Here is a 22,177-nt window from a genome sequence, read left to right as displayed (position 1 = left end):
AGTTGAAGGATTGTTTGAGCTTAAGCTCATAGTATGATCTGACACTTCTAATCCTGTCCCTTGCATGCCCTTTAAATTGCACATTTTCCATTCAAGAAATTTAATGACACGATAGTGGCAAAACAGAAGAACAGATGGCTTCCTGCACACTACGTCTTTCATGATGATGGACATATCTATAGCAATTTTAGATAATGACAGTGAACAAGATTGGTAGGAAAGAGAGCTGGGGGCTGGCCCTATGACAGTCAGGCAGGTAAGGCCAATGATATGTATTGTTTTGTGGTAGTATACCCTAATGTGGCATTACCGACAAGATACAAATGAGACTGCTGTGTTTACAGGATATGTCTGTGCCTTGGAGACCGTGTATAATGCTCACGGACTCTTCCCCACTTATAAGCTCCTATTTCTCCATTACTCCAGAAGTACGTCAAAAGTTGCATGCGTGTGTAATGAATACGAATTTATAGACACGCAGTGACAGCCTGACAGACAGACATACAGACAGACGGACTGGCAACACAAGACAGACGAGCGACAGTCCCTCCAGAGATGCAGATGAGCAAATTAACAGCAGCAGTATTACATATCAGACATAAAAGTGTTACAGCGGCATCCTCGGCAGCTGTGCTCTGAAGCAGAGAATTATTGCTATTTACAATCATCATTTTTTTTATAGCCATATTGATTGTGTTTTTCCCCTCCTGCAACTCCCAAAGTCCCAAACTCTCCTTCTTGCATGCTTTCTGTCCTCCGCTGCCTCCGTCTTGGGAACCAATTTTAGATTTCCATGCTAACATGTGCCGTGCAGGTCAAACTGCTAATAATTGGATTGGAGATGAGATGTAAATTACAATAATGAATGTAATTTTCCTGTAATTATATGGACGCCAGAGCTGACTCTGCCTCTACTCACCACAAAATTCAAATCTATCAGAAGTAAGAGAAAACTTTAAATTGACCCTGGATCTTAATGTGCTTGGAGCTCTGTAATTGAATGTTCTGTTCTGTGTTACTCATGGAGTTTTACAGGGTTCCTTTTATTTGACCCAGAGTTGACTTTATATTACTGGGAATCAGGTTGCCATTTGTCAACATTTTTGTGTGTTTAAACAGTTTTTTGAGTATGGACATAGGCTCCTGGGTGACAGAATGATGCAACAATTTGGCAGCCTCCTTAGGGAGGAAAATAAATGAACAAGGCAGCTGTGACAGGTGACAGTGTCCACTAGTAATGATATGTCCTCCCTGCTAGTTCTACCTGTGGACAAACAGGAACAAATGGGACGACCCTCTGATATTTATGCGTAATTAACACTCCATCACGAGTTTCCAAACCACGAGTGCAGAGATCACAAAGATGCGGCCAGTGTTCAGAGTTTGAGTCACCGGACAGTACTTAGATGTCCGATTAATCTTGAACAGAGCTAGTTTGTGCTTTCATAGTGTTGCATGTAGTTGTCACATGAAAAGTGACAGAAATAATGGGTCAGGGATGAAAACAGAGAGAAAGAGAGTGAAGTTCAAACCCTGGCCTTTTTCTTGCCAGGTATGAATTGGATGTGAGTTTTGAATCAACATTAAACAGCCCCTACTAATCTGACGTTGGAAAGGTGTTGGGGAGGCTGGAGTTTCCAAAGCTATAGTATTTAAACGTCTGACAGTATTGGGCATTTTCATCTATCTTGAATTTCATAGATATACTATTTTTGTATGATTGTTCCTTCACTGCAAGAGGTTTTATTCATATGTTTACAGGTTCAATGGCCGTTTCTCTGGATACACAATCAGGAAATGGGAGAACCTCAAGCGCTATTGACAGGGGGTAAAACCACACTGACATTGATGTGGAGTGGCTTTAAAGCACTAAAAGAAGATTGCAGTGATTGCAATGATACTTCCATGATTGACCCCTGCCAATGTACAAATCAAACTAAAATATCTGCAGATAACTTGTCATGTTGCCGTTTACACTGTGAACACTTTTACAAATTTCAACCCCAGCCAAGACAAACTGGCTTTCTGGCCCTTCTGTTCCTAAAGAGGACCGATGTGATGACGAATTGATGACCTGGTCCTATGGTCCCTGAGTCTACGCTCCCTTGGTCCTTGAAGCTCTGTGTTGACACGGTTGCTGGGAGACCATTACAGAAATTGCCTGTTTGGGGGTGGACACCTTCAAAGAGGAGAACCTTCATTTAATCAATTTGGCTCAGTGATCTGCCACTAAGGAGACTCCCTGATGCCAGCCAAGGCCATATAAAAGTCACTTCCTGTAGGTTTGCATGATTGTAAAATGTCTCCCCAAATCTTTTAAAAACACAAGGATGCTCAATTAGCTCTCCCGGGTACTTGTTCTGAGAAAGTGTATTAAGTATTCTTTCAGCATTTTTAGAATTTTCTTTTTGAGATCTCCATCTCAGATATATAATTTAAAAAGTAGACTGCCACCCCATCGTGAGCCCAGTGGGTTTGGGTGACTTCCAAAGGCAGCGATTGCCAATTATAGATAAACTACCAGTTTTAGGTTTGGAGCCACATGCAGCTAGGTCTGATAGCAGGCACTGATACTTATCATTCTTATCTGCCCTCTCTCTAACTCTCTCTGGTCCAGAACTACCTCCTCAGTCTCTCACTTTAGCGGCGAGCAGGTGATGTTTGGTGATGTTCATGTTATGTTTGTCATAATGCCTACGATCCCTGCTATACTTGTTGGTATCCTTAAACAGACCCGTCATTAACAAGGCATAGCCTAAATTTTGTATTGAACATTGACCTTCCCTCTTGTCATTTTCTGTGCATCTGTTTATGTACCCTGTTACTTCCAAGTTCTCAATAAGTACACACAGAATATGGCAACACAAACCAACCAGTTCTTCCATGTTAAAATACAGCTAACGACAGCAAGGTTTTCTGTCCATCAGTCTCTTTAACACAAATGTATTAGGGAACATGCATATGTTACGTATGCATACCATAAACAAAGATAATATAGGTTTAAAAATGAAATATGGTGACTGCAGTTTTGGGAGGCAACCTCGTCAAGACACAGTTACGAAATTAAATAAAATAAAATGGCAGTAACTTAGGTTAGTCTTTTTGCAGCCCTTGGAGGCTAGTTGGTAACCCAACTCTGAGTCCATGTGTTGTTAGCTAATGGGCTACAAGGTTTTACAGTATATAGCAACACAATTAGCAGCAATGTACTGATACCCTTCCCCACCATCTACCACTGTAAAGCTGGCTTTTACAAAAACAAAACGGCAGAGCTCTCTGAGTTTTATCATAGCAGGCGATGGAATTGCCAAGAAACAGGCCACGATTTCTCAACTGGTAAGCTTAAATTTTCTCTTTGTTTCTTTTTCTTTCTCTATTTTATATTTGGCTTCAGGAGGAGGTGATGGCATAGTCTCCCCCCCCTGCAGTGCCATGACACCATCATCTCAGCAAATATGGAACAAAAACGGAAGAGTTATGTTTGATTCAATGACAAAAATAAAATCATCAGTTACGTGTTTGGCCTTGACTGGTGCACATCTGTTGTTCATGGCTATGTAAACAGAGCACTACTGTTCCAGTAGCAAGGAATCACAACGTTCTGCCAGTGTAGGGATATAGTAGAGAGGATGGACATTTTAATGTCACGGTGACTCTTCATAGATCTACTCAACCTTTTTTCAACAACAGTGCACAACCACTCCGGCTGTGCATTGCTCCTCACAAAGTAGCCTCTGAGTTGAGTACACACTCAGCAGTGAAAATGTTGAGATAGCAAGCTCATCATTAACACGCTGAAAGCACTTTTAAACCCACTGGCCCTCATGAGAGTATGAATTGCCTTCCTCTACCTGAGTTACTGGGAAGGATATTAGTTATGTCAACTCTTAATCACACTTATGCTTGTAGAGGGGAGAGTGGGGGGGGGGTGCCCACGGTAGCTTTTTAAACTGCTAAGGAGTGGGTGTTGGTTCCCAATGACTGGGAGTATTAGTCATAAAAACACGCACACTGTCATAATATCATCCAGGGCAACTAATTATTGCAGTGGCCGGCACTGTTAAACGGTAAAGACGGTGTTTTGGTAATGAAGTGTGAAGTGCTTGGAGTGGTAAAAGTCTCCACTCAGCACTGCTGGGAATGTGCTACCAGTACTATTCCTATTATTACTTCTGCCAGGATCCTAATAAAGCAATAGCGAGGCAGCTGAATTGTATAGAGTTGTGTGTGTGTGTGAGAGAGAGAGAGAGAGAGAGAGAGTCTGTTCACTGCTTTATTACTTCCTGGGCTTGGCTGAGATCAGTTCTGCAGGGCCACTTGTGTCACACTTAAAGCAACAGGGGAGCAGTGAGGTCTTGATTGAGAAACAATATCATTTATGCTTTCTGACATGCAGAAATAGTTTGAAATGGTGGCTGGCCATAACCCAGTGGCAGGGAGCATGGGAAGAGAACCAGAGTTTGTTTGCACTGTCATCTGAAGACATTAAGCAGAGTGACATTTAGCAGAATTATGTGTTCTCCTGTTGGTATTTGACATATGGCATCTACTTATGATTTCTCTGAGAACTTTTAATGTACAGTTTGTTTACCTACTATGTAAATGATAGCGTATTTATGGAGTGTTGAGATAAATCCTGTTCCTGGGAAGGAGACCTCCTCCTCCCAGACACAGGAAGTGTTTTAGTGTAGTGTTGTACGAGTCACCTGACCATTTCCTCGTCTAGTTTTTTTGTCAGAGAAAGAATAATTTTTCTTCACTTCTGTTGCCAAGTTACAAATAGTCTTTACAGTCTAAAAATGCTTTGATGAATCAAATCAGAGCTTGAGTCTTTTAGTAGTTGTCCCATGTGCTATCAATGAACAAACTGAGTAAGTCCCAGTCTGTTTCCCTGCCTCAAATGCTGAGTTAATGAAGATTGTAATTAACTGTAGCCCCACCAAAGTCGCTCTTCAAGAGTTTCAACAGGAAGAGGAAGCTTAGAATCATTATGTATAAATTATCTACATTATCATATTTCTCTCCCCTTTTCATTCCTCTGCTTGCTTTTTTGGCCCCCCTCCATCTGAGTAAGGACGACCACCAAGAGAAATTTGCTTGCAGTTTCAGTCAGCATTTTATTACAACTGTTTATTGGAACCAGTTTTGCTGAAGTGCATCTTTTTATTTTTTTTAAATATTTTTTTTTAAACATGGACTTCATTACACATCAGTAGTTCCACTGTGTGTGGTGAACTTGCAAAGTATTTATTTTCTAAAACCAAAATATGGAACACTCAAGCAAAGAATGCCATTAAGAAAAAAGTAAAAAAAAATAGTTTTGGCTTTATCTAAGAACACATCACTGAAACACTTATGATTAAACTTCAGTATAAACAGCATAATTACTTGTGCTTTCATAGCTATACAAATTAAATATGTTTCAATGCATTAATTGAATAAAATTGTAGCAGAAATGATTTTACACTCCTCTGTGCCTCTCCTCTCTGTCTGTCAGTAGTTTGTGAGCGTTTCATTTACATTGCATATCACATGTCAAAAGAGGGACAAACTGGCCAAGGGCAATGCCTCGCTGTCCCTGCAGGAGAAGTACACAAAGGGTTGGGGGTGTTTAGCATCTCTTTGTCTCCACCCACGCCTTCCCTGTGGATCTGCAAACACCCTCCACCCACATCATTAGCTCCTTTGAAAGAAGCCCCCACCCTCTCTCTGCCCCGGTTCATTGTCTTCCACAGGGAGGTTACCTGTGCAGTTTGTGTGCTTCAAAGCACATGTGAGGGAAGCACTCAGAGACATATGCGAACACATGCTGGCAGCCAAGAGGTTGGAAACACATGCATCTTTGCACACACCTAATGCTGGCAAACAGGTGTTTATCCACAATTGCTAATGGACACACACAAATTGTTGTGCATTGCTGTGTGCATGCACACAGGCGGAACGGGTTAATTGTTCTCGTTATTATAGGTGCATGTGTTCAATTCAATTCAATTCAATTCAATTTTATTTGTATAGCCCAATATCACAACAGTGTCTCATAGTGCTTTACAAAGTTCACTGAAATAAACAAGTGTAAGCGAACAAACGTAACGTATGTAATAAAGAGTCCAGCAGTCGATGAGGCCAAAGGATCAGTCTGGTGGATCTGTCCGAGGCATCACCTGCCCTTTATGACCCTCCTTCTTCGGGAAGGAAAAACCCAGTGGGAAAAGAGAAACCTCCGGGAGCACCACAGTGAAGGAGAGATCCAGCTCCCAAGGACGGACAGGCTGTAGCCTTGGACAGACGCACATCCATTGGCTGATGGAGAACCACATCAGCGGGACCAGGACCAGGATCCATAAGGTTCCAGGTTCACAAAAGAAGTAATAAAGACTCCTATTCAGTCATAAATAGTAACCCTTTTTCTCTAAAAAGATATTAAGAGGAGTTTGTAGATAGAGATGTACCACTTACAAATCATACCCCCTATGATATTGTAGTTGAATGAACAGCATGTGGCATACCTCAAGGATCAGTTCTTCAATACTACCATTTGGTCACTGTTATGCAGATGATACACTAATACATCCACCAAACCCTCTGTATGAACGAGCTGGCCACACTATAGAGCTTCATAGCTGAGAGATTGAATGCCACAAAACGTCTTGCAATTTCTTTCTTATCACAGGCCTTGAATACCTGATCAAGTTCAGCCACTGCTTGCCCCCCCCCATCCCAAATATTAAGGGCACCACTAAGAACCTTGGTATATTTTCAAGTTGTAAACATAACACAAAAGAAGTGGTACAATCATGTGTCTTCCAACCCAAGGTCAAAGGAATGTCAGCTTTTATCAATACAGAGAAAACATGCTTTTTTCCCTTCACTACTGCACTAGTGTTGGGCTTTGTTTAGCTGCCTCAGTGCCTCAGATGTTGCTCAACTTCATATTGCGCAGTGCTCCACTGCCAATCTTCTGACTGGCAGCAGTCATATGTTCTTCTCACATCATTCCAGTTTTAGTTTAAATTTTACTTCTATTCTATAAGGCTTTACATGGCCAGGTGCAAGAGAACATCCATTAACTCCTAACCCCTAACAGTCCTAAAAGGCTTCCTAGATCAGCTGAGTTCAGCCTACGAGCTGTTCCAGAGTCCAGGCTGAGGTTAAAGGGTGATTGAGCATTTGCTTGTTAATTTACATCGTACTGCTGTTAAGTTTACTTTAATAATTTTCACTTGTTCTATATTTGGATTACTTGTAAAATCTTTTTTATATAGCCTTTTAATGGTGTACTTGTAGTTTGCTATTCTTGAGTTTCTGTCTATTATTATTATTATTGTTGTTATTAGATTTATTACCAAGTATGGTAATGGAGTTAGGAAGTAAGGTAGCATGATAAATATTGTGAGGTGTTCATGAATAATGATGAAACTGGTCTGGGCTTGCTCATGAGTGAGATACATCCTCTTTGTCACAGCTACAGAAAGTCTCTCCTCTCCTCTCCTCTCCTCTCCTCTCCTCTCCCCTCCCTCCTCCTTCTTTTCATCAGATCCCCAATGATACAATCCAGCCCAAAGCTATGTGGAAACCCCACAACACTCCCTACCGCATTCCCATCTGCCTGCAAACATGATCACTTTCAGACTACTTACTTTGGCTCACAATCACAGCCTTGATCAAAGCAAAACATTTGCTCATACTCTTGCTTGATTGTTTTTTCCTATCGAATGGTTTCTGCCAGCCATTTCAACATTGAGGGCAAATTAATTTGACAACTTGCAGTGACTACCCGGTGGACTTCCTCTATGCTTCCCCTATACTACCCATGCAAATGGGTATGTATGGGCAAGTTAGTATATCGGGCTGAAGTTCTGCCTTTATAATGTTTGGATCTGAGGAAAAAGCTGCTCCCTATAGTTGAGAATGGGTTTGAATGATAAATAATGTGTTGAGATGCTTTCATTTGCCAAGACCATGCAGCAGAAACACAGGAATAAAAAGAGAAAACAATACTAACTCCCACACTGCACCAAAATAATAATATTCATATCTTGTGGGAGAAGTATTTCTTGCATGTTCTCTGATCACTTACAGATTTTTGTTTTTGACATAGTAAATGGACTGTACTTCTAGTCATTTCCATCACTCAAAGCGCTTTTACTCATGTTCACCCATTTACAAATCATTCATATTGGAGGAATCTAAGTAGGAGGAGTCTATTCTTTCACACACATTGTCACATGGATTGAATTTCCTGCCAACTGCCTAAAGCCTGCTGTCCCAAATTGTCTTTGTCATGTGGAATTTAGTCAAGTAGCAGAGATCAAACCCACAACCAGCTGACTCTCCATGGAATCTCCATAGTGAGGTATAGGAATACTGTCAGGACGTGAAGATCAGTGGTAGAACGTCTGATTGCAGTTCAGGATGTCCCAAGTTCAAATCTGAGTGCCTCCTTATTTTTAGGGCAGGGCGATGACATGTTCCCCACATCAAATGGAGACTGGGTTCAAGTTACGCTGTCAACAAGCTCCATCGTCACTTGTTGCATTGTTTTACCTCGTCGACCTTGTTCTTTGTACTTTGAATCTGAAATAAGTGCTGCCATCTTACCAGCAGTTTCAGCACTGTAAGACATGAGGTCTTCTTTTAGAAAGCTTTATTTATAGAGAGGATATCCTGTCAGGAGTAGTTGTTTGAAAGGATGAATGATTTTCAGTAACATTTCAAATGTTGTAAATTTAGTACATTAGAAAAGTTGGGATTGAAGTTTCTGAGAGAGCATAAATTCTAATGGACTTACATATCCATATATTACAGTAAAGAAACAACTCTAGGAGGAACTAGGAGAAAACATAATGCTTTCTGGATTATGTTTTCTGTTCACATAATGAATTAACATAATCAAATGTTAACTAACAACACATTTCATTTGTTTTTCTTTAAAATATCAGGCCTTGTAATACATTATTCAGTTGATGCACCACAGCATTATTAAACTTTTTATGGTTAGGGTTAGGTTTATGCACTGGCAGAAATTGTTTAAGGTTATTCACACTCCTTCACTAATTTCAAGTAAGTTCTTTTGTTGCCTTAACCAAACCACGTTGGCTACTAAGGATGTAAATCCAGGACTCTGGTCTCAATGTCCTGCACTTTGTAGATCCACAATCTGCCACAACGACCTCCATTCAGTTCACTTTAGTGCGGCACAAACTTCTGATTAACCCCCTCAACTGTGACCACAACGTCTGCTCAGTCAAACAGATACTAAGCTTACTGTTAGTTTACATCTAAAGGGAATTATGCATATAACAGATACAGCTAAACTATGGGTGTGACACTTTGAACTGAGAAAACCCAGGCCATGGTCCCATGGGTGGCGGTTCAAAAAAGTCCAAAGGAAGGGAACCTGAATGTATCAAGAAATGCAATCAAGATCGTTTGCAAACCTCCACCTCTGCATGACGGCACAATTAAATGTGAGCCTCATACATTCTTCAGTGTCTTTAAAATGGATACATGACAATTGTGGAAAGAAGAAATTATCATCAAAAAGTTAGTGCTATCAGTGCTTAGCACACGATCAGGGCTTCAATAGTTGAAGTGCTGTTGCAATCGCTTAATAGTTTCTTGCACATTTCGTCATTCTACACACCTTACAAGTTGTGTCATTGCTGTGAGCAATTGAAATTTAGACCTTGGTTAAGAATGTTCTCTTCTTCCATTCATAACTGCAAGAAGTAAAAACTGAAAACTATTACCCGTACCCTAGATGTGAACCAATTAACACAGTCCAGTTAATTCTCTGCGAAATCCAACCCAGTAGTATATGATGTAAAACACAGTGACTGTAGTGATGATTTATTGATCTTTAAGTACGACACATAACACATTTAACCTCTCAGCAATTATGTGATGCTCATATAATTCCCATAAAATCATCACATTCATCCCCTATCCGAGCATTATTTTGAGAGAAACACTGCGCCACATTGTTTCCAAATTACACAAACTATTCCTGCCAAATATGCTGTGCATACCTACCCAAAAAAGTTAGATTTTCTAAACCTCTGCTTCTCTCTCATCATCTCTTGCCTCGAATCTCTATGAAAACCTCATGTGCTTCTATAATACTGCTTGAATGATCAGAGAAATGCATCATCAAAATACCATCTGTTTCCTAGGATCCAGTATTCGCTTTCTCTAAAACAGTCCTAATAAAAGTTCTTCTCATAGGGCCAGGCTGTGCTGAGTTCTGTTCTTCTGTTTTTATCTTTGTCGCTCTGCTCTTCATTAAGGGAAGAATGTCTCTCTGATATGCTTTGACTTAGTGCATGTAAACTACTCTGACCTAAGACATGCTGTTATGTGTGTGCATCCAGTCAGAAATGGCTTCATATGTGTGTGAGCTGCTTAAAAATTAGCATATGTACTCTGCGGTGGCTCAGCAAGGGCCTCACACCAATTCCCATACCACTTTCCCTGCAGCACTCCTCTCATCTCACACACCAAATAACTTTTCAAATCATCAAGGGTCCAGAAAAAGTTGGAGAGTCTGGTGGAAGTTTGCATTTGTCATATTTGCTGAAAAAGAGCAACTGAAGTGAGGATGTTTTTGTTCAGAGCAGAGGAAGAAGTTGTTCTCTTGGCTGAAATGTTTGCGATATAGATTTTGCGTACGTGCTGTCTGGAACCTCCAGTGGAATGAGCTCCATGCTTCAGATGTTGTCTGACCTGCCAGAAACTGAAATTCATTCGCTCACTCATCAGCCTCCGGATTTCGCTCAGGCATCTGTTATGACAATTGAATTTGTGACAATTTAGGCTTATTTAGAGATAGGAGAAACCCACTCTTTGTGCCATAATGTGATCTAGCAGATTTCTTGCAAAGACAGGGTTGTTAACTGTGGAAAATCCAGGGTAGGGGCTGATGTAGGCTGTTAGTGTTCTCGGTAATGAGCTTGTCTCCATATTCTTATTATAGTAATGTGCCGTAATTGCTGTAATTATTATAAATTGAAGCTTTACTTTGGAATAATAATGTGAGATTACATCAAATGGCTGCATGAGCAGGTTCTCAGATTTATGCTTGAATGGGAACTCTGCTGATTTTACACATCAAACACTGTTTACAGGCCTTGGGGAGAACCGCTGCATGTGTAAAAAAAAAAAAGTTATTAAGTTTTAAGTTATAAACCTGTTGTGGCTCCAGCAGGAGCTGCATGTAATGCCACCTGAGTCAGCACAAGGCTGAGGTTGGAGACTACAAGGTGTTAGAAAGAAGTGAGCTTTGTAGCCCACTCCTTGTTTCTGCTTAGAGATGCTGGAGGCCACACAAGCTGCTAGTAGCATAACATACTTGAATCTCAAAAGAAATTGGTGGCGCTTTAGTTGCATTGTGGGAAACGCAGGCACCCAATTTTTGGCAAGGAAGACGAATGTACGGAATAAGAAAGAAATATCTCTGTTTCTGCTGCATGAATTTGAATGATGAGCAGCTTAAAGCGGAGTTAGGCAGATTTCATTGCAGGTTTTACAGAGTGATGCCACTGAAGTTCACTAAAGTAATCCTACTGAAATCAGATTTTGGGAGTGAGAAACTGAATCCTAAAATGTATCCAGCCATCCCTCTAACCTCTACCATTCCTGGCTGGCTCATGACATTGTCAGAGCAGTGCTTTTAATCACGAGCGACTTGGCCACATATCAGACTGAGTGAGATTTATGGCCCCTTTTCTCCAAGAGCCTGTACCTCCGGACCGGCCATAATGAAGAAACACACAAAATGGTGTTTACATGGAAGGTGCTGCTGCAGACCTGTTTCAGGGGGCGACTGACGGTTGTTTGGTTTGCTGATTAGCAGCTCCCTGGAGGCCTGGGTGTGGAGGGAAGTCTCCATGAGTCTGGGACAGAGTTGGGGGGCTGCTGATCACATTATTTTAAGTAAGATTTCTACTACATTCTTTTATATCAAGGGAATTGATAACAAACTAACAATTTTCATGCTACATTTCCCAAAGACAAGGCAAAGCAGAAAAAAATGAGGAAAAATTAATATGTACACAGAGCAGGTGAGCAGAATCAGGTTTTTATTTTTCAGCAAGAGAAACTTCTCTGCCCCCGAGATCAAACCTGATCAACTGACCCCAAATGTTTCTTAAATGTTCAGACAGCCCATAATCATTCTCATGTACACATTTGCACTCATATGTGCGCACAGGCAAACACACACATATGCACACATATAGCACACACTAGTTAGTTGCTCTCTGGTGTCTCTGCGTGGTTAGGAACTTGACCTAGATGAGTCAGGTTTGGTTTGGGGTGTGAACTCCACTCCGCTCCTCCTGTCTGAGATCTTCATTGTCTGGGGAAACAGACGCGAGCGGCGCATGCACCTTTGTGTTATTGTTGTCGAAGTGTCTAGGTGTCTGCTGCTGGAGGCCTAACCTCTGAGGACTTGAGGAAGGCTGACATCCTCTCCCCTTTCTCTCGAGTAAATAGTCTGTATTGTCTTTCTGTCAGGAGGAAAGAATCAGACTCTCTGTCTCTCTCTATTTTCTTGTTCAAAATGAAAACAGGATGGTTGACTCAGCAGCCCTGTGGAGATATGGCTCTCTTGCTGTAGAGTTGAACTCAGGGACTGAAATGGGACGTCTTATCCAACACCTAGAATAATCCATTTTACACATCCTAGTATCCTTGAAGTTTGTCATTGAGGAGGAGACTGTCTGGGTACATGTTTACATTCTGATTTAATGGTAAAGCAATCATGTCTGAACAAAAAGTACGTTGTAAATTGGACCACATTTCATTATCCCATTCCAAATAAGGCCAAAGTAGACTGACGTGATCATAACTGTGGAGACTTAGTCAGTGGATTTTAATTAGATGAGCTTGATATGTAGTTCTGGCATTGAGGTGTATCAGTTGTATGAACCATCAAAAAAGGGAGAGATTCATTTCTACAGAGGCTCCACAGCCAGTCAAGTGATATTTTAGGCCAGTTTGCGAGAGGAGGCTGTGGTGGGGAGAACTTCACCTTAGAACCTGTTAACAGAATGGAGGACAAAGCCTGAGCTTGTTTTGATTTCTCTACAAACATGTTCGCTTGTGCATGAACCAGCTGAGTGGTGCACTGGTAAATAGAAAGCTGCCATACTACCAACGTTTGACTGGATTTTTTTTATAACCTAAAGACGCTGAATGATGGACTCATTTTGTTTTTCAAGACAGAAGTTTATTGACTGATGACAAATACCACACACACACACACACACACAAACCCAATGCTTTAAAGTGCTTTTCTATCCATCCATCTATTGGATTTCATTCTCTGCTCTTCGTAAAGGTCAACAGTCGGTGTTTATCCAAAGTTTGTCACGTCTCACTCTTTGACATTACACCAGACTAGAATTTTCAAAACGAAGCACAGAAGCACAGGCTTTGCTTAAATGATTCTGAATGATGTTCTTGACCCCTTTTTGCCTTCGGCTGACCAGCATCCTATTTAAATCCCCTACATATTTCATTTCCTTCTCCATAGTCCTGGTTTCTACCACTCCAGAACTGTCTTACGCAACCCCCAAAACTGAACTTTTTGTCCCCCTGTGGATGATTCAGGTCAGGGTATATTCAGTGGAAATCCCCTTCACCGCACACAAGAGACATCAGTATGTAGCCAGTGGTTGGAGAGGAGAGTTAAAATGGCTCAGTGCCATAATTTATTCAGACACTGAACTGGCCTAGGCTTGAAGTATTCAAAGTAGCCCAGAAAAAAATAGCTTTTAGACATTTCATGAAGCCATGGTCGCTTGGCATTTATATTTAAATCAGGCTGATGTGAAAGCATGGGCCTGGTGTACGCCAGGGCCAGAGGGCCACAAGGGAAAATACCCAGTTCACAGACCAGACAGCCTTCTTCCCTGGTTGGCTGGCAGTGCGTATTTCCTAACTGTATACACACATTTGCATTCAAATACACATGAAGACCCAAATTTATTTATTCCATAATCTCTCACCAATATGCAATGGAAAATTCCAACGTTGAATGCATTCTAGCATATTATCCGTGATGTTTAGTATACTGCAGGAGATGTGTTGTAATTTATCAGCGTACCTACTTTTTCTAAAACCACCTCTCATATTCTGATTAAAGGATGACTCCATCCTGATTGTTGCCACACTGCTCTTTATATCACGCCACTAAGCATCTTGCACTCATGTCCACACCCCAATTAGTGATGTCGTAGCACGTGTTTTTATACACCACCGTCAGTTTGCTTACGTTTTCCCTCAAGAGAAACAGGCTTCAGCTCGTTGCTTTTAGGTGACAGTGAAATCAGTAAATGCCTCACACTGATTTAAGTAAGACAATACAAAGCCACAAGTCTTCTGTACATGTATGTTGAGTCATTTTTGCTGACCAAAAGCCAATTCTTCACAATCCTCTCGGTATGAAGTGAACAACAAAACCTCAGCTGTACTTGGGCTCAGAGGTAAAGTGGATCGTCTATCAGTCGGAAAGGTCAGCGGTTCGATCCCGGCTCCTCTGAGTCAGCATGTCGCAGCGTCCTTGGGCAAGATACCGAAACCCTGACTCCAACTTGCTCCTGAAGCATGGCTTCAGTGTGTGAATGTGTGTCAAAGAATAGTCTCCTCCAACTTAGTTTCCTCCTGAATGAATGATGTGTGAATGAGGATGTGATGCAAAAGCGCTTTGAGTGGTTGAAATGACTAGAAAGGCGCTGTACAAATACAGACCTTTCACTATTACTCTCAGAAGGTACATTACTGTACAATAACGTTAATATCCAAGTCTGTCTGACTCATTTTTGGTCTAACTAAAAGAATCCCTTGTAGTGAGTGGCAGCATGTACCCACAAGATTTTGCCTTTTTATCCCGGTGGTCGTCACAGTGGGAGAGAACAGGCACAAACACACACACAGAGACGCACTCCCTCCTTAACATGTCCTCCCTATAACCTTATCAGTATGCAGAGGCATTAGCACCATTACCTTGAGTTGGCAGCCAGTCAGGAGGACGGGACACTCCCTAATCTCCAGGTATAGCAAGGACCCTCTATCTTTACTTCATGCCACTTCAGTGATTAGAAACCTCCATGGCCAATACATTAGATCTGACCCCCATCTCTCTCACCACTAAGTTGGAAGTTGATTTTGTTGCATTATTGGAGACACTTGAGGAAAAAGTGGGAAAGTGATGTTCGGCAGCAGCAGGAGAGCCGACTATGTTTTTAGTGGTGTGTTTTGTGTGGCGAGTTCATCAGTGGGCAAGGTTTCTGACATCTTTACACCATTTTTAGACTGCAGAAAATATTTTTAAGAGGTTGTCTGTGAAGATTCATCTCAGTTATTCAGCTTAAGGGGGTATAAAACACTCCTCAGGAATCGCTGACATTGTCCCAATCATCCCAATGGCTTCCTCACTCTCACATCAGGGAGTTAAATGTGTACATTTTGCATGTCGCTTGGCATCAGCACAGAGGGGGGATGTTCTTTGTCGTTATAACAGTGTCTAGATCCAGTGTGTAGATCAGTCCTGGTCCTCGGAGAAGGCCTGTGACCATGTTCTTCGGCAAATCCTGTCGGGGGTTTAGGTACCATATGAGCTCAGCCTGGCAGATATGCTCAGGGTCCAGCAGTCACACATGAGGTGTGCAGAAGCTGCTGCGGCGTGTAAATTCTGTAATTATGTGCTGTGCATAGATGTCTTGCTGCAGTCTGGGGCTGTCATTTTTTAAAAGAAAAATCAATGCTCTGGTGTACATATTCTCTGTCGTCATCTCGATGACACTAAATGTTTAAAAAAAAAATCATTAAAATCTGATATATTATAGCATATTATCATATAGCCCGACATTAACACTGAAGATGAATCACTTTTCACAGTCAAACTGACACATTCTCCACAGCAAGACGGGTGCTAACTCCACACAAACCAACAAACAGCAGTTATGCCACAAAGCTTATGTCGTTCAAGTGCTGTAACATTAATTTGAAATCGTTGCATGAGATGTAGATCTCTTCTCCATAATCAAATTTTGCTCATTGGAATTGCAGTGTGAGGCCAATCATTTTGTCACAATGTAATGTCAAATGTGAAAATGCAGGACCCTGAGCAGATCTGGCATGCCACAGGGCATGTGCTGTTTGTATAAATGAAGTAAGCATCATTTAGGGTGAGCTTGAATACAGATGCCAACACGCAGCATTCATAGGGCTGTCATCATTTTATTCATCTCAATTTATCATCATATTTCTTGAAATATTTGTGAAACATACAGAACTTCTGGTATACTGTTGTTAAGAATGACAATGTAAGTTATTCATGGCTTTATTTTCATGATTGCTTATATCAGTGCTTTTCGCCGGCACATGCCCTCGGTTGTAATCGAAGCACACTGTTGGTCTGCAGTCGTGTTCAGTACCTTTACAGTGTTTAGATTTTCTAAGATTCTTCAATCCAATACTAAACTAAATTACTTAAATGCCTTTCGTACTGTGTACATATGGCAATACTTTTATCCACAGTGATTAATTTGAGCCAATATATTTCTCCTCTCAACAAGGTGTGTGTGAAAGATAAATAAAGGACAAAGCAATATGAGGTAATAGCCCCTGGAGAGTCTGACCTCTCCCTGTGGTGAACTGTGGCGTGTGTACATCTCTATGACCCTGCGCCCTGACTATAATCCCTCACTACAGGGGCTGGATTAGGGCCTCGTTTTATTAGCTACCCATCCCCCCAGTGGTCTCGCTCCCTCCTCAGCTTGGATCGATGGCTGGTCTGGTCTGAAGTGGCGATGCTAGTTATTAAACGTGGGACCAGCCAAACCCTTTCAGACTGCCAGGATAATCCCATCGCAAATTAAGTGGAGGAAAATTGGTCAGGGAGAACGGTGAGGGGAGAAAATCTTCATACTGTGACCTTCTAAACAGGGCACACACAAATAAACACACTCCTCAATAACTCTCAGATTTATCATTTCTTAATCTTGAAGGATTTGTACCCATAATGGATGAGCATTTTATTAAAAAGAAGACCTCACTAAATGGAAATGTGCTATTCTCGTCAATGTTTAGATGGCAGTTGCATCAGAAAACAGAAAGCCTGACGTTACGTATAGATTAACAGGGCAAAGAAGGACTTGCTTTCTCCCGCACACAAAGCAGTATATGTATGTGTGTTACACATGTGTAGAGTATATGACTTTGTCTAATTTATAATCTAATGAAACTGGAAAATAGATTGCATGTTATTAATTTTACGTTAAATCCTGGATCATCCTCTAGATCATATCATCAGTCAACACATGATGTAACTTTGCATCTTTTACAGACATTTTGACGCTCAGCTGCAAGCTCTCCCAGCCGTCTTTATGTGCAGCCTTTTGATTTCATTCGATCGTTCAGTGTGGATGTTAAGTAAGCACGGTTTTTCAAATGATTATTCCCTCACAATGGGCATTTACATGCAAGTCTGTGAGCATCTGGAAACAATCATGTCACATAAGATCAAAGTGGTCACGGTTGCAAAAGACCAAGATAAATGTCCAGTGAGAGCCGAGTCTCGAGGTGTTCCGGGAAATACCGTAAAGCATTTAATCCACATCAATTGTCTGTCCACATACACACACACACACAAACACACACAGATACATGAAAAACAAAGTCTGAAGTATAAAAGCCTCAATTTCAGAAAACACAGTATTGAGATTTGATGTGAAGTCTCAGATGTCCAAGCATCTGTATTTTTTGTCCCCTTGTGTCTTTCTGTATTTATATGTGTGTGTGTCATATCAAAGCCTGTCATGTAGGATAATACTGGACATTAATTACCCCCCCGCTGTCTGAGGTGAACACTATTAGAGCCCTGAACTCGAATTGGACATAAAAAAGCTTTGGCCTCGAGGGAGCAAAGTCTATTAAATATTGTTATTATTGAATCTTCAGCTTAATTTCTCAATGATGGTCGTCTGGCTGCTAGCCGCGGTTCCTTTACTCGATTCCCCACAACCTCTGAGGAAGACTACTGACAGCGGCCAAAATAAATGAAAATCATTTGTAACAGAATACAGTGAAAGCTGCGGAGTTTTGTTGGTCTTTCAAGGAGGGAATCAAACTTTTAACAGTGTTGGGCAAAGCTAGTTTGAAAGTGTGGTTTCACAAGCTACCTGTTACTGCACGAGAAGTTCACACGCAGCAATGATTCCCTTGTGAGAAATAGAATACTTAAAACTCAACTTGCTTAGGAAAAAGTAGCATGAAACCTGTGTTGCCAACTCCGCTTGGCTGCTGAGAAAGTTCCCTAGAAGTTTGCAGATGTCATCATGTAGTCATTTGCATATGAAGTCTCTCTGCCAGGGTCCCTTTGCTCACAGTGGAGAGACGGGGGCTATGCCATGATGCGATGCATTGTCACAATGGATCTTTTTGACTCAAACAGGATAATGGAGCATATGTTTCTGCATTGGCATCAGCCATAGCGGGAGCTTTGGTAGCCAGACTGAAACTTTGTCAAAGCCAGCAGTAAATCTGGCAGCAATACAAGGTTTTTTTTTTTTTTTTTCATAACAGACAGTTTGAAATAAATGATCAACAATATTTTGTATTCACACTATACATTAAATATGGTTTAATCACTGTGAACTATTGCAGAATTTAGTAAAATTATTGAAATATGTCACTGACCAGAGAACATCAGTGTTCTGTAAAAGAGTCCTGACTGTGGACTGCTGTTCAGTGCCAGACCTTATCACTGAGTCTGTGCTCCCAAGAAGAACAGCAGCGCCATTTATTATTTTTTTTCAGCAAGTGCCTCAAAATGCGTGATTTAAGTGTCATCATCTTACATATGGGGGCGTAAGATCAAAACAGACTTCACTGTGTTCTCAAGGGCATATTTTTTCCATTTAATTTGGAGGGCTTATTGCTATCGCCAGAAAAGAGGATCAATACTGTGGTTTTAAAAACCACAGAACAATTCTGGTATGGTTAAGATTAGGGAAAGAAATTGGCTATGCGGTTAAGGGTTAGGCAACTAAATCAGTTGGTTAATGTAATGGCAAATGTTAATCTCTGTTAAAAGAGTTATCTCTTGATGGTGTAAGGACGTCAAACCACACAGAGAGTGAGGAGCAAGGAGCCAGATTGAGTCTCAATGAGATCAAAAAAAAAAAAAAAAAAGCTTCAAGTCCTACATAGACCAACAACATTACGACCATAATTGTGAGACCACAGAGTTATCAGGTAGGAGAGAACTAAATAGTGGATGTGGGATTAAAGGGATGTTTAATGATATGAGCATATTAGAGTAAGCACACGTGATGTACATGGGAAGAAGGGATGTGAATCACTGAGGGAAAGAGATGCTTTTTTTTTTTTTTCTTCTTAGTGTTTGACCCAAAATTGAGCAAGGGAGTATAAAGGCACTCACAAAGCCGTGCAGATCTCACCTTTATTTATGGGATTCAGTCACATAATTACACTGTCTTCATTCCCAGCTACCCTGCAGGCAGTCACAAGAAACAGTAGCATTCAAAACTCTCCAGTCTTGTCACTGTGTTAAATACGCATGAGTTGCAGCACAGCGTAAGCCGTGATTAAAATGCGTTGCTTCCACCACTAAGACGTGTGTCTGGTGTATCAGATGGAGGCTTAGCACCGACATATGCTCGCTGCAATGATCCGCCGATGTATGACAGGTGGTTACCCAACTATTTGCATAATTATGGGTGTAACACGAAGGCAGCTAAAATGTCGTAAACAAATCCATATGGCCTTTTGGGAAGTTCCAGATGATTCACACCACGGCTCACAGACATACTTAGCGGCCTTCCCCGTGTAACAGACATTAGCAGAATTTCTCACCGAATGCTTTGACTGGAGTGTGAAGTGTGGAGCAACTTCATCCCCTCTACTTGTTTTGGCAGCTTAGATCAAATACAAGAACCTTACACCAAGTTTTAGTTGCAGATCGGTCAATGTGGCGGCTGTGAAATGGACCAGTGTTTCCTTTGCACTTTCCTTTGCGCTTTCAACCTGGGAAACTTTCCAGAATCAGCCTCAGTGGTGTGGTGCAGTGTGCAAGAAGTCGGGTCACGATATATGAACAATTTTTGCAGCAATTATGATTGCAATTATTATTTTTAGGGTGGCTAGGCTGAGCAAGAGGTTGGATAATCATATTTTTTTTTTTCATGTTTCTTTTTTTTGTAGCTTTCTGGGTAATTTCCCAGTTTAAAGTATGTATGCAGTGTATTTCTTTCACTGTAGCAGCAGGCCAACCCAAACCTCTCACAGTTGTACAATGTTTCCTCTTTGGCTCTTTTGACCATTTATGGAAACAACAGCATGTATGATCACCAGTTCCCATGTTTCAGCTGTCGTATAATGCTGTCGAGGGGGTGCTTTTGAGGTCTTGTGGCTCTAACTCTCATTCTCTCTCTCTGTACCCTGTGTTTTTCTCAATCCACCTCTCTCCCCTTTCCCGACTTTATCTTTTTCTTTCCATCCTCCTTGTTACTCCACTGCCCACTCCATAGACATGCCTCTCCATGTCCGTCGCAGCAGTGACCCCTCCTTGGCTGGCCTTCCTCAGGACAAGGTGCCGGTTGTTCCGGAGGAACCGTCCAGGAAGAACCCAACTCGCTGGTCCACAACTTCTGGCTTCCAAAAGTACAGCCATAAACCAAACACAAGCACCGGCACTGGCAGCCTAGAACGAAAGGTAACATGAATAGAACCATTGATGCACTGCTAACTTAAAATGTGTGTTAACTTCCCCAAAATACTATCCTTTATATTTCATTTAGGTCGCTTACAAAAGGTGTTGAAACATAACTGAATTTGAAGACATTGTATTAATTCTGTATTACGCCATTATCAAGTAGCGTAGACTCATTCAAAAACAGCTTGTGTTGCCCAGAAGTTATCTTCCACAGTGCTGCAGATATACCGGAGCTGAATCAATTATAATGTCAGAGATATGTGCTCTGTAATGTGCTAACCTCCAGCAGTCTCTCTGTTTTAGACTTCCTTACTGCTTTGTTCCCTCATTTTCATTGCTTCTCTTTTATGCACCTCAAATCAAAGAAATATCTGTGAGATATGAAACCTGCGCTGCCCTGTGTGCAGATATCCAGCAGCGGCATAGATAGTCTTTGTCTGAAACTAGTTCCTTCTGATAACACCACTTCTTACCTTCCAAAAAGACGAGCAGAGATTGTTAAACACTTTGCCTTTGTTCCAAATTCACCTTTTCTCAGGCTTAAGCCTCTGATAATATTCAAATTCAAAAAAAGAAGTGTTTCTCAGGTACACCCTCCCTGCGGCGTCCAAAAGAGAAGGGAAGCCAATTAACTTCTCAAAATGGCTGCCCCCACGTGGTGCTGACAGATCTTTACTTCTTGCTGAGAAAGAGATATGTTCCCGTATGAAACGGGGAGGTTAAAAAAAAAAAAAAAGGGAGATGATTGAGTGCTTAGAATGTGACGGTGCAAACCTCCACGTGATTAGTCTGGAAGCTGTGTCTGATAATCGTATTTAGAGACACTTTAGTTGTCAGAACCTCAAGAGCGTAGCAGCACATCCCCCAAGCGGAGAGCGGCGAAAAAAACCTTATTGCAGACTGGCCCCCCTCTGCATTCATGTTTGTGGGCACAGCAGGAGTAGTCGTGTTTGGTTGCTTTACACTGTGGGATAAGCAGAGTTTGGACTTCAGAATTTACATAATATGATTCCCTTTTTGAATGGATTACTCCAAAAGACATCTTTAATTCATGTGCGTGCTATGCATGATTTAAGGATCAATAACATTCTCAAAGATGTTTGCTTGATATCTGATTGAACTGAACAGCATACATGCTGTTGAAATTGTGGCTAAAGTACATTTTGCACATTGTATAGATTTTATGAAATAATGCCTGTTCAAGTATCCCATTTAGTTCTTAATCCCCAGCTGTAGCAGGTCATTTGTTATTTGAAATAGATCCATTTAAGTCACTGATGACTGGTCATTTCTTCGGCTTGTCCTGGAGGGTTATTAGATATTTTCAGTAAGAAAAGGGAGTCTTACGTCTTAGTGTCATACTGTATATTCACTGTCAGTCCAAGACGGAGCCTGTTTTTATACAATCAACAACAGATGTTGAATTTATTAGTCAGC

The 22,177-nt window shown here is 41.2% G+C and overlaps 1 protein-coding gene across 1 annotated transcript in view; it reads left to right on the top strand.

Annotated features, from left to right (window-relative positions):
* The window catches only part of LOC139220860 (partitioning defective 3 homolog), a 309,168-nt gene that overhangs the window by 100,741 nt on the left and 186,250 nt on the right, over positions 1–22,177 (top strand). Inside the window, exon 4 of the mRNA XM_070852717.1 lies at positions 20,556–20,740. Coding sequence (XP_070708818.1) covers positions 20,556–20,740 — 185 coding nt within the window. The remainder of the gene's footprint in view (positions 1–20,555; positions 20,741–22,177) is intronic.

The sequence above is a fragment of the Pempheris klunzingeri genome, chromosome 21, assembly GCF_042242105.1.
Source record: "Pempheris klunzingeri isolate RE-2024b chromosome 21, fPemKlu1.hap1, whole genome shotgun sequence".
Lineage (NCBI taxonomy): Eukaryota > Metazoa > Chordata > Actinopteri > Acropomatiformes > Pempheridae > Pempheris > Pempheris klunzingeri.
This window is presented reverse-complemented; position numbering and strand designations above follow the sequence as displayed.